This window comes from Anomalospiza imberbis, chromosome 5, assembly GCF_031753505.1.
Source record: "Anomalospiza imberbis isolate Cuckoo-Finch-1a 21T00152 chromosome 5, ASM3175350v1, whole genome shotgun sequence".
Lineage (NCBI taxonomy): Eukaryota > Metazoa > Chordata > Aves > Passeriformes > Viduidae > Anomalospiza > Anomalospiza imberbis.
Window position 1 is genome coordinate 49,758,509 of NC_089685.1, and position 13,860 is coordinate 49,772,368.

A 13,860-nucleotide genomic window follows, 5' to 3' on the forward strand; every position below is an offset into this window, starting at 1 on the left:
ATAATTTTTACAAAATAACTTGAAGTGCTGGGGAACCATTATTTGGACTACAGGCTGCATAATGCAGCCTGCTGAGAAACACTGTCTGTTTGCTATTTCTCTGCAGCTGAGCTTGTTCAAAGTAGAATTCTGTGTGTTTAAGGGTTCATCCTGTTCTATCAGCAACCCAGTAAACCAGATCAACACTGCAAATAATCCAAGTGCAAACTCATGATGTCCATTCTTCAGGCTCCCCTTGTACCAAGTGAGGCACCTTCATCAACTTTGGACCTCCTCTGAAGCTCACAGCTGTTATCAGCTCCCAACTTTGCCGAGCTAAATGCAAACCTGGACAGGCAGATGTGTTTTGCTTCTTTCCTGGTATTTTGTACTGAGCAGAATTTTTAATATTCATTAAAAGCAGACAATCGTGTAAGTGCCCACTTAGTGCTTCTTCCCTCTCATTTCAACCTTTTAGAATACAGCAGTGAGTGATACAGTGGAAAGACTGCATAGCTGTCTTAGATTGCTTTTTAGCGTCTTTTTGACAGTTCTGTGTTTAAACACTGGGTCTGATGTCTGTGAAATTCACATTAACATACTTTTTGTATGGTGTGTAATCTGGAATAATACTGTAAATGAACACTCCCTCCAAAGTCATCTGTATCCTTCCAGCTCTAGCCATTCTTGCATTGAAAAAGCCAGTAATTATAGCAAACACTAAAACAGCAAACACATAAAACACTGCTCACATTGATAAAACAGGATTCCTTAAAATAGATGAAGGCAAATCAAACTAAAAAAACACCTGATAATAATCCAACTTAGGCTCTTTGATATACTATGCTTTATACCCACCCACACACATATAATAATTGGTCAAAATTACTTCTAAGGGAAGAGTGGCTTCCTTTTAGCCCAGTTTATTTAATTACCCTGCAATTATGCAGAACCAGCCCAGTGCATAACTAGGCCATTAGAGTAGCTGCACTGAATCAAGACAAAAGGTTACATGGATCTGCACCTTCTGTTCACTTGTGGTCTGTAAGAGATGCCTACAAAATTGCACAACTGCAATGTCTGCCTGGACTGAACCTTCCTTTGATTTGTCCCCTCAGCTTACAGCACTTGATGGCTTGAAAGCCACCAACTAAATAAGTCACAGTCCATTTTCATAAGTTTTTTTGGGTTTTTTTTTTTTTTTTTTTTTTACTTCCTGGGATAGTTATAGTCTTAAATTTTCTGGGATATAATTCCTACCACATCTTTTCTGCCCCCTGAAATATTCTAGTTTTGGTTACAATTTGTATCTGGGGACCACAAGAGGGAAAGAGCTGGGAAAACTGGGTTAAAAAGTAACAATTAAAAAACGTTTTACACTTCATACATGGATCTCTGTGCACACTGATACAGATTCCTATCCTATCCTATTCAGATCTTCAGATCCCATGGCTAAGCACCACGGAGGTGCTTTCAGCATCTCCCACTTGTCACCTTCTGGAAGGGAAGACTACAAAGAACCATGTGTCATGTTAGTGTACGAGGTGCACAGCGCTAATAACCATGTTTAATGTTTGTGTACAGTGCTGCACAATAGGTGTTCAAAGTGCTGTGCTGAGAATAATTAATCCTCCAACACATTCATGTGGTAGGTGGATCAAGCATCATTTTCACAATTTCACAAGGGGGAACAATAAAGAGGCTGTCAAATCTGAAGATGACTAACTAGAATTCGGTTGCCTGTCTTCCTCAGGCTCTTTCAAATATCTCTGCCAGAGGCAATGACAGTTCACAGACTCACATCCCAGATCTTTCCAGTTCTGTGGTTGTTCTCTTCACTTCTGGGCCATACTGCCTTCCTAAAGCTACCCTTGTCTGCTAGTCTGGGATAAGACTTGGTATTTTTATTCACTTGCTCCTTGGAAGGGTCAGGGATCTCAGTATTTATGAAACCTCAGACTCAGAATCCTGGAGTTGGGCTACTTTGAAATGCATTAGTGGAAAGAGGCAAGCACAGTATTAGTACAAAGTTCAAGAAATCCCCCAGAAGCTCATGGGTTTGGAAGAAGGAAATGAAGGAACCCATCACCTCTACAGTTTCTCACCACTGGCACAGGAGGGGTACCTGGGAAATAGTTGCTTTGGATCATCTTCCCAATACAGGGATGCAACCTAAAAATTCCTCACAGAAGCCAGTTAACTATTCTGAAGTTCCTAGGACATGCTAACTTCCCAGAACTGGAGAAATACTGGGAGAGTGTGTGGCAGTGCAATTTTCTATGTCTGAGCCTTGGATGCATAAATGCATCAAGCCACCATACATTTAAGAACAGCAGTAAAAACCACTTTTTTTTTAGTATGCCCAGTCTTTTAAAACTGACATCTGTTCTAAATCCCTACACAGCTCAATGTTTTTCACTGCATTTCCAAAGCCATTCTTTTGTAAATAGATAATTAATGCTTAAATACTTCTTTAAAGGAGTTTCTACATTAACATAAAAATAGTGTAATTACCGATGGTCAAAATGGCAGGACTACAATATATAAATTCTAATTCCTTTTGCTACTCTGAAGCTGTTTATTTTTTCATCTTCAACATGATTTTAATCTGGTTTAAATGTGAGTATTACTGAACTTAAAAATATACCTGTTAATAGAGGAAGAAAAAGAATTACTATCATTTTGCAAAGCTGACCAGTAAAGCAAAAGTAAAGCTAAGCCTAGTGACCACAAGTTTTTCTGAAGATTTTTTATCAAGAACATGTTACAAGATTAGATAAAATACAATCTAATTCTAGAAAAAGATATTTGTTGTAGTGCTAGTTACTACAGTTGGTAGACATCTTCACTCTAAAATACTTTTTAGTCTGAAATAAAAATCTTATCCTTTGTGCTGAATTTGCCTAAGTCAACTTCTGAAGTGCATGTCAAATAATGTAATACTTTTTTTGTTTGTGTTTGTGTGTGTACAACATGTTTGTAATAATATTTTCAGGAAAATACTCTGAAGAGCTAATTATTGTTTTCCATAACTCCAAACCACCTTCTATTGTTTTATTTCCAATTTACCTTGAACTTGAATTTCAAATAGAAAGTCTGTCTTAGAAACTGGAAAATCTCAAGCAAACACAATGAAACAATATACATTACAAAATGTGTTAGTTTAAGTAATCTTCCCAATCCATGCACAGAAGACAATTCTCAGAGAAAAGATGGAAGTATGCGTTACAGCTTATACCACAGATCAGCTATTCAGTTAAATTTCCAGGAAAGTAACCCACAAGCTCAAAGTGACAGCGGATCTTGGAGCATGCACAATTTGGAAATGATATTACAGGCTTGAGCAAAGGGAATTACATGAGCAACTGAGCCAAGCAGGCAATTTCCAGTGCCAACAATATGGGAGATAAAAAATAGAGATGGTTTTGAGTCAGTATTCAATGAGTGTACTAAGGCAGGACATACATCTTTGTATTTGTCCTACAACACATTTGATTGATGTGCAGGTAGGGAAGAAGGGAATGAATAAAAAAAAACCAAAGTAATGAAAAAGCTGAAGACTTTTTTTGTCTGTTTGAAGTGCTATCATTAAAATCTTCTGATCATACTGGAAAATTAGCACACATTTGAAGTCATACCATGCATTCTTACAAATTATCAGAAAGTTTCCCTGGATTCTTGGCCTTCTGTTCAGTCCTACCATAAAACATACCTTGTACTTCATCTTCTTCTGATTCTCCAAAACTGAATTTTTTAATTTGGAAGAAAAATACAGTGAGAGAACAAACTAGGTAAAAAAAGGAAAACTTTGAGATATGATAACAAGAGAAGGGTCAGTTCAGAAAAAATAAAGAAGGGATGGCAATGAGCAGGTGGGCACTGTTTGTATGCTTTGTAAACTGACTGTTCATCCTTTAATTTTCTAAGTTACCCTGAAAAACATCAGCAAAATAGTAATCTCACTTGCAAAAGTGCATCATGATATTTCATGACTGGGCAATAAGAGGACAGATGAAATTGAATATAATTTATGCAGAATAATTTAAAAATTTGGACAAAAATACACAAACTATAGATGCAGTGATGAGTTCTGAACTAGGTATTACCATTCAGGAAAGACTTCATGGAATTGTGTTAGGAAATTTTATGACAATGCCATCTCATTTTTCTATTAAAAACAGAATAATCCACAATACCAGAAAGGAAGAGACAACTAGGAAATTTAATTGTGCCAGGGAATAAATCTGTAGTGTTCTCAGAACATGTGCAGCTCTGGTCTCACTCTTTTTAAAAGGATGTGGAACGAAGAGGTACAAAGAGTGACACAGATGATCAAAGGCATTTAAGGACTTCTGAACAATCTTCAGCCTGAAAAATATCTTAAGGGCAGATATGGAAAGAGCCTAAAAATTCTTATGCAGAATAAAAAATGATAAATTTTTCATTTGCCTCTTCCAGTATTGGGAAATACCAAATGAAGCTAGTAGGTGACAGGTTCAGAATAAGCTCTCACCATCCCTGTCATATTCTGGAACTCTGTTGCAAAACTGTGTGCTCAAACTTTGCACAGACCCAAAAGGCAATTAAAAAACTCAGAGAAGAAAAATCTATATATTAAATTAAAAGTAATGCTGGACAGCCTACCATAGAAGTCTAAGAAAATAAGCACATCCAGTGATCACCAACATTTTATTTCTTCCACAGAGTTAGACACCAAGCCAGACCTAGTGAAACCTCAACTCTCTGCCTGAGAAAGGGCTTAGGGAAAAAGACACATGACAGAAAGCAATTAATCACCAGAAAGAACAAACTGAAATGAACTAGAGGGCTTTAGGGGTGAGAAGTATAACACTTGGTGACTAAAGGACAGCCAAAACAGAGCACCTGAGCTACCAGCCCCAGCCAGGGACAATACTGGGATTGTAAGCGCCGTTAGCCGAGCTGGTAGCGGCCCGCCTGGGAACTAGGGACTCAGAAAAAGAGAACAGATTTTAGGGGATGACTCATCCAGCCGATGTGCCTCTATTAGCACAACACTTGAGCATGTGCTTGATAGAACCATAAGGCCCATGGAAGTTAATGATGGTAATGTAAAATAAATTTTCCATCAGACAGGCGCAGGAGTTTTGTGTAAAGCGCAAAGATAAAATCTGCACTTGCTGAAGGGCGAGTTCATCTGGAAAGATGAAACAGAGAGACCAGAGTGGCACAGACCCAAGAGGGTATGGCAAAAGTGAAAAATGAAAGGTGGGAATCAATGCTGCACAATAAGACTTGAGCAAGAGCAGGAGGAGGGTTTGTATCTCGTGCTTGAGGGGAAGCTGAGATCAAGGGAAGGTGTACCAAACCTAGTGTTTATTGCACGGCAAAACAAAGTCGTAATCCAAGGACAGTAGGAGACATGGATTAGACAAAGAACAAAATAAATGGGAAAGCGAGCCTTGTGCATGAAGGAATAAACAGGGAGATCTGGCAGCAGCAAGGAAGAATGTCAATGGAGGAAAAGTTGGTGCCAGAGTCTGTCAGTTACTTTCTCAAGAAACCAGTAAAATATTAAGGAAGGAGAAGGTTGGGTTGGCTGTGAAGCTGCAAAATTATGGAAGATACTGGAAGCAGCTATGTAGAAAAAGCTGTTGGAGACCAAAACCTTCAAAACAAAAAAATGGACAACCAGCAAAACCTACTGAAATTCCTTCTCAATGGGGATGCTTTTAACCACTCTGCCATTTACTGCAGATTTTGTGAACACTCAATATATTCAAGAATTGAAATAAACTGCTTGTTTAAAACAACCAAACAAAAACTTTTTTAAAAATTTAAGTTAAATCTTTATTTTAAAATGCCAAGAAACTAAACAAAAACTTTTTAACTTGCTACCTTCCTGTATCTCAGACCTTTTGCTCTTGCAAAAATAGAACTCCAACCACCAAGATCACCTTTTCCCAAGTGCACGCTACCATGAAATTGGAAGCATGCCTGAAAAGTCAGAAAATTAAGCCCTTTTTTTGGAATAAAAATGATTAAGAGAACATCACAGAAATGCCCTGGGAAATCTCCCTACCATTTTGAGAGGATTTCAGCTTACAGACATCTTCAGAACACCGTACAGCTGTGACCAGCAGGGAGGCAGATGGAGAACTGGAGACAAAAACTGTGCAGCAAGCAATGTGCACAGCCCCATCCTTGCTCACCAGCAATATCCCAAAGCACTTCTCTTCCCACACCAGCAGATAAATAAAATCAGGATTATTTAGAAGGGGTAACCATATGGTTTGAATAATTTGTAAAAGCTATTTTCAGCACATTACTATAATACATGGTAGAGACCTACAGAATAGGGTCAAAACTTGATGTTTTATAACCAACCTGTTCCATTTGGGTGCAGAGACAAAGTTGATGGCTCTATATCAGTTATTCCACATGCTGTTCCTACCTTCATAGTCACAGAAAAAAACAATTGTTCTGTGTGAGCATATTATTGGATTCCTGAGCTCAAATAAATATTTATCAGCCTTGCTGATAATTATTTGCTAGTAAATATTTGTTTAAATTGTGAAGTCCTGACTTTCTTTTTTAAATTCAATTTCAGCCTACATGCATCTGTCTGCTTTGTGCCTTCCTAGTGCGGAATGCTGCAATATGTAGGAAAAAAAAAAAAAAAAAAAAAAAAAAAGACAGGAAAAAATGCAAAAATATCAACTACAAGAAAGAAAATCAACACTAAATCTTGAAATCCATTACACTTAAACTGGGTCCTTTCTCTCCCCAACTCCTTCATTCCCTCTCACCTTTTTTTAATTAATGAAGTCTCAGAATCCAGAAGCCACTTTTATTCTAAATTAAGGTATCTGCAATGCTGCAAGAACAGCACTGATGAGGGTTTTTGTCTGGATACAGTGCATGCTTTCCAATTTTCACTGTCTTTTTTTTTTTTTTTAACATATACAAAACATTGCAGAAGCACATGTAAATCATCACTCTCTTACCCAGTGGAACAGAATTTCAGTTAGCAATGCCAAAAGTTGCCTGCAGAAGGCATCTACATCTGGTCTGCTACATCCAAAGCAGCAACCACAGGCACACAGGGTTTGCTTTGTTCAGAATTCATCTCTGTGGCGCAGCTGAGCCTCAGATATAAAAAAACCCCAAACCTATGAGCCCTCTGGGGTTAAACAGAAAAATGTTTTCAGTCACAACAACTTTTTGGGGGAGGCAGCAAAGCTGTAACAATGTAAGCAAGAGGTTTTATGTAAATCATTAAAGTCCTCCTGACTTCAATTGTTGCTAACACCAAGAAGTTGCTTAATGTACACTTGAGAGTGTGAAGGCAGAACAGATGAATAGTCTCACAAATACTATTTGCTCAGTTGGAAAAATGCAAAAATATTTGTCGAATCTAGGGAAAAAAAAAATCTGATTCCTGCTCACTGCCACTCAAACTTAAAAGTCAAATTAATATTCATGATTTCTGAGTGCATGATGGTTTTTAACTGGGAGGCAGAAGGGGCAGATACAACCAGTAAACAAATTTACTGTCGAATCCACACAGAATTCAATACCTACCTAGCCACTCGTTGAATTTTTTTACTTCACTAGGAAGTCCCAGCTCAGTAAAATCACCAGCATGTATTAACACATCTCCATATGGCATTTGGATGGGATCAGTTCTTGAGTGAGTATCAGAAATACAGACAAATCGTGTATATCCTGGAGGCTTCGGAGCATCATGGGGCACCGGATCAACCCTGTAGGAAATGCATCATAACAAGGTTATAAAGTATTTACGTATTCCTTAGTGTCTGCTTTGCAATTCTGACACTACTTTTTTACCTTTACAAAAGATCACCCAGACTTGTAAAACTGCCTGATGGAAGGATTTATTAAAACAAACCTAACACTAATGGGAGGTGTAAAAATTCTCGATGTTCACATCACAACATTTTCAGTATTTGTTGGGTAGATAGATTAATTTAAAGAGATTAAGGAAAAGAGATTCGACTATGGCAGTAACTCTGACACAAATACTTACAAATAAATCAAAGGCATTGCCATTTTCAAAGGAAAAGTACTATCCCATTCCATTGTTTAAACATGATTACACTGTACACAGGGAAAAGATTTATTTTAGATACATAAATACATTTAGATGTTTTTTTTCTTTCTAATTATAACTTCTTTTCTGCAAATTACTCAATTCAAGTAAATTTAATTAACACGTTTTGGAGATACGTTCCAGTGTGTTAATGCAAAGCAACATTAAAACTCTCCTAACAGCTGTAAATGTACCTTAAAGCCTGACTGCTGTCAGGACAAAGTGACGACTTTCTGGGCCTAATTACACTAAATGAAATCAGATGCTGTGAGGGGTGAGGCTGCATTGTTCAGAACCCAATCTCTACATTCAAAACTGAAGAAACAAAAAGATCTGACCCAGTTTGATGAGACTCACTTATAATTTACAAGAGGAAATCAGAGAACACGTCTCTGCTATAGAAGGAATACTTGTTTTCAAATCAATCTTTTTAACCTCAATCCATATTTTGTTCGAATACATAGAAGCAAATCTTATCTATATGCAGCTATATTGTATCTGCTACTCCAGTTAGGGAATTCTCATGGAAAAAAATCAAAAAGCAAGAGATGCAAGAGTTATATTAGTGTCACTAGAAACCAGAGAGATATACAAAATTGTTATGAACTATTTTACTTTTTCAACATTTCTTTTGAAAGGGCAAATAAAATTCATTTTGCTCACTGTCGCAGTATACAGTACATATTTCTATCCTTTGATGGTTGTGCTTCAATTCAGGAGCTTACTTATACATAGACAAACTCAGGGGAAAAATCATAGAGATCTTTGCTTTTAATAATACTACTTCTGTTCGCTAGGTAAATTTTCAAAAAGCATTTTACTGCTTAAAAGGCATAAGATAATCTTTAATCACTCAACTTCTTCTCTGTGTCAAAAAATTATATGAAATTTATAGGCAGATAAACTGAGGTGGTTCTGACAACTTCACAGGATTAGTGAGAGGGTGAGGAACAAATCTAAAACATTGAAATATTGTTAAATACAGAAAAAGGTCTTAGCATTTTCTACAATGTAACTACAAAACCAGAATATGAACCAATTATTTTGTATCCATCTTTGCCACATCAGAAGAAGAAATATTGAGTTTTTTACAGCAAAACTGGAGGAGCAGCCTTTTCATACAAACACCTTAGGGTTGTCTTTCTGAACTTCCAGGTTTTGAGCAGAAAGTAGCTAAATATGAGCTGAGGGGTAAACCCAGCTGTGATCAAATCCTACCTGATGAACTACATGCCAGGGGCATATGTAAGCAGGGATGTAGTGGGAACTCCAAAATTTGGGTGGCACAGAGTGCAGTGCTTGGACTCCAAGCAGCTGGGAACACCTCTTGTAGGGCATGTGGGTAAGGGCAGATGAAGGACAAGGGTTGAGGTGCTAAAAATGCCTCTGTTTTGGAGGAGGAGAAAGCTGCACAGGGCAAGTTCCAGGGTCGGCAGCAGGGGTGCAGAGGAATGTGGGTGGTGAATGGTGGGGCTCAGACTGGGGGGGTAAGGATTTGCCCTCAGGTGGGAGCTGTGTGAAGGATGATGCAGTCAGTTCACAAAATGAACCGGGATGGTTGGATAAAAATGATGAGGGGCTGACCTTGGCTATCGCTGTAGCTGTTCAAGCTAAAAGAATTAAACATCAGTCCAGTAAACTGAATTATTGCTCTCCCTGCCCAGCACTTCCCAAAGATAGTTACAGATGGCATTACCGAGCCAGCTTTAAGTCATGGAAAATGCCTTGGCAAACATTAAGAATATGGACTGGTCTAAAACACCGCTTTTTGACTTTTCATGGTAGGGTAGTCTTTAAAGCAGGTACAGCTTCTCCTTCAGAAATCTTCTAAAGCTCAGCACAGCAGTGAGGCGGGTGTTAGGGAGCAGTGTACGTTTCACATAGGAAGCTGTGTGGAAAGAACAGCAGACTTACCATGGCAACCCCATGCAGCACATAATGCACATGCCTTGGATGGGGATGGGGAAGGTGTGGACAGCATTTTCCTGGTTGCTGAGGTATGTGTAACTTTTAAATTCTCTGCAATAGGCCAGAGAATTTTCGTGGGAAAAAGGCATCAATACAAAAAACCCACCCAAATAAATGAGATGCAGATTTCTCATGTTGAAGTGATATGCACGCACTGAGACCATATATAGGTAAAAGCATATGTCAAGTTTCACAAACTCATCTAAGTTGTATTACTGGAAATAATTTCTGAAGGCTCAATCCCCATATTCTTGTGTAACGCGTTCCCACAGCAGCTGTCACACCAACACCCAATGCACAGCTTGCAGCATGAGCAGAGGAATACAGATCTGCTGATTATTTCTGTGCAAATGCTTTTGTTTTTCTTTACATCAGTAGGAAAACTTGCAGAGAAACTGAAAAGCGAAGTTGGAACATCTCAGAGCAAAAACATTTCCAGAGGTTAGTTTATACACTAGATTTCAGTACTTTAGGAAGGAGTGAGACAGGCACTTTCCAGAAATGACTGATGGACTTGAAAACACTGGCAGAATTTACCACCCTCCTTGTCAGAGGCAACCCAGTCATCTCACAAGCACAGGGATGCCAGACTACGACAGGTCTAGAAAGGGCTGTCAGCATGTTCTGGGAGCTAAAACATCAAATAAGAAAGCCAAACCTGCACAGAGGACCAAGGAAGAGCTGCAACAAGACTGAATCCAGAAGAAAAGGAGCATACAACCCTCCTCCCACTCCGTGGTGAAAGTAGTTTACTGAGAGTTCAGATGTTAACAGGTCTGTGTGAAATGTTTATGATTGCCTGCAACATCACTAATGGAGGTATTTTGAACCATGCACAAAGCCTGGAGTTAAGGACAAAACTTACATGCACAGAAGCAGGGCTAGGATTTCACCCACAACAATCATGTGAATAAAAGGTGCTTTTGTCACCCTTTTTATGTCTGCTTTTACCTTCTTTGTTACTATTCTATTCACTGGTAGGAAGAAAAAGCAATCCTACTGGTATTCAGAAACATTATTTACTATTTCTGTACAAAGAGAAAGTGTAGGTCAGATTGTGGTACGTGTTTCAATTGATTTGGCCTGTTTTTCTATTTGCACAAGCTTCTTCAATAGTATTAATCATTCATGAGAGTTTGCTAAACTCTTCTGAGGAACTGTGTTCTAAGGATATCTTATTTTGAAGTCCTTGCTTGGGTGCTGGGTTTCGATCATGTAGTTGACTGCCTGAGCCTCCAGTACCACGATTTATTACTGGTTAGAAGTTTAAGCAGTATATTGTTGAGAACCAAGTAAATACTACTAACTAACTTATTTTCTGCCCAGTAAAAACATTTAGCTTTTAAGATCAGGAAACAAATTCCTGAGTGCCCAGGAGCTGTCTGAAAATTCACAAAGAATAGCTAAGCCTCAACAAATCAGGCAACCTGCATTTGGCATTATAATTTGTAAAAGTATTTCTGAACCCACATTTGTTTGTTTGTACTTTTTCTACCATTTGCCAGCTCTATAAACAAAAGATGTTTCCCAGTGCTAACACTCAACTAATTTTACTGTTTGCATTTCAGTAGGATCTAAAAAACCCCAACACAGACCATAATATACTGCCCCCAAAAACCGAGTGTTTGCTCACCATCTTGATATACATGTTAGTCATCAGATTTTTTTTATATAATCTAATTTATGCCAAAGAAGCATTCACTAAATAGATACACAGCATTCAACCAGTTACAAGTGCTGAGGTTTTTAACTGCAGAAATCATGACCTACGTTTTTAAGTTATCAAATCATATTAAATACCAAAAATGTAAACTGACTATTTGTTCAGTCTTCCTAAAGGAAAAAAACAGCCATCTGATGTAAAGATAAGGCTGCTTCTCTCTTTAATAAACACAATAAAATGGTGCAGACATTTTTATTCCCTATAAAAATATTTTACAGTAGAATTTTATACTTAATTTATTTGTAATAGCTTTACTGTTTTGCTCTTCCTTCTGGCTTTAAACTTTATGGCAGGTTTAATTTCGTAATTATAATTCTCCGGTTTACGTTACAAGTAAATCATCAAGAGCAGTTAATTTTACTGATGTTGTCGTTATATAAGAAGTCAGAAACAAACACATTATTTTAATTACTCTTTAAGCACTTGGCACTTTTGGAAAGTAAGTTTTCGGATGGGTGCCCACAGTATTTTATGTATTGATATGATTTTTCCCTTGTATGTAGCTGTAATATAACCAACCAAAGAGAATGCGTGCTACACAGATCCAGGCTTGGTATTTTCAGCAGCCATGCACATCAATATGCAAGTGCACAAAGCAAACAAATGTTATTAAGATTGCAGAAAGTATCATCCTTGTAGCATCTCGTGTTTTATTGCCACCACTTGTTTTTTATTTCTCTTTTTAATACCTAAGTACTATGTATTACACTTACACCAGTGAGGGAATCTTTCTCCCATCTTTTAACAAAGTACTTTTCAAATGGACTGATTTCTTGTCGTTATAGTAAATATTATTAGAAAGGCAGCAGAACAGTGTTCCTTGAATTCTTTTTGACTGATCCATCAAATACCACATTGACAAGGCAATAACCATTCCGAAGGCTGTGCCAGAGCAATAACAGCACTGTAATACTTACATTTGCACATGTGGGGGCTGGAAGCGTCCCTGGTTAATGTTGTAGAACGTGAAAGCCTGTGTGGGGTTGGAGCTGTACTCATCCACCTCGATGATGAGCCGGCTGTGCTGGTGCCTCCTGGCTGCCATGATGTGGGACTGGGCGAAGGCCATGTCTGCACGCGGGGCCGGCGCCCTCAGGCCACCATCTCTGCTATCTCCCTGCTGCGGGGGCCAGCACCATGACAGCCCCCGGCCCGGCCAGCACGCTGCCCTTCCAAACACCTGCGGCACAGGGGAGACACGCAGCGTGACTCTCGGACACCTCCTCAGCTCACAGTTTGCTTTATGGAACGTGAGGTGAAGGCGGAGGGATGAAGACAGACTGCTCAAAGTACACGAACTTTTCCAGCTCAGCGACCTGATGAACGCTCTTTAATTAGGGGTGGGAAGCACGAAGTGAAAGTAAACTTGCTACAGAGCATAGCTCAAGTATTTCAGACTTCCAATCCAAACCCAAAAGACAAGACCGTCATTCAGAAAGCCACATCAAATCACAATGCTTTTCCAACACAATCACTTACTTTTTTTTTTTCCCATAGAACTGATGAAGTTTTATTCCCCACCAAACCTGAAATGGAATACATTACTACACACAATTCAAATGCAAGATAATTGAACAAGAACTAGTTTAACTAAATTTTCCCAAACTCTGTGACATTTATTATGGAGAAGCATTGCAAGTGCCTGTTCCTTACATCAGCAGAGGAGTGAATGGCTTTCTGTGCACTCGATCCTGGTTCTATAGCATCACTGAAGGAACTCCTTGAGGAGCACACAACTCCTTGAGTGAAGAAAATAAATATGAAGGGCTCCCCTCTTCCAACACTTTTCAGTCAGTACTACCCCAGCATTCTGGGTTCACAGCAAAACAGACTGATTCCAAGGCTAATACACAGTTAAATGTTACTAAATATTTAAAAAAATGTAAAATCCATACAGGTTTTATGTTTGGGAATAAATTTTTCCCTGAAGGTTATGCAAGTCTAGAACAGCAGTACCGAAAACGGATAGGGGAAGAACAACATGAAACCAACTGGAATGCAAAGAGTATCCCCTAGAAACAGCAGAAAGTAATTTAAATGTGAATTTTACTCTTATTTCCCAGTTTTAATAAAAAATGGATTATAAGCTATAAAGGTG

General features: G+C 38.4%; 1 protein-coding gene across 6 annotated transcripts in view; it reads right to left on the reverse strand.

Moving 5' to 3' along the window:
- Positions 1 to 13,860, reverse strand: part of MPPED1 (metallophosphoesterase domain containing 1) — a 61,540-nt gene that overhangs the window by 35,051 nt on the left and 12,629 nt on the right. For all 6 annotated transcript variants that reach the window (XM_068190614.1, XM_068190610.1, XM_068190613.1 and 3 more), the window contains 2 exons: positions 12,680 to 12,942; positions 7,539 to 7,724 (listed from right to left, as the gene is read on the reverse strand). In XM_068190614.1, the coding sequence (XP_068046715.1) occupies positions 7,539 to 7,724; positions 12,680 to 12,831 (338 nt within the window). In that variant the 5' untranslated portion in view covers positions 12,832 to 12,942. The remainder of the gene's footprint in view (positions 1 to 7,538; positions 7,725 to 12,679; positions 12,943 to 13,860) is intronic.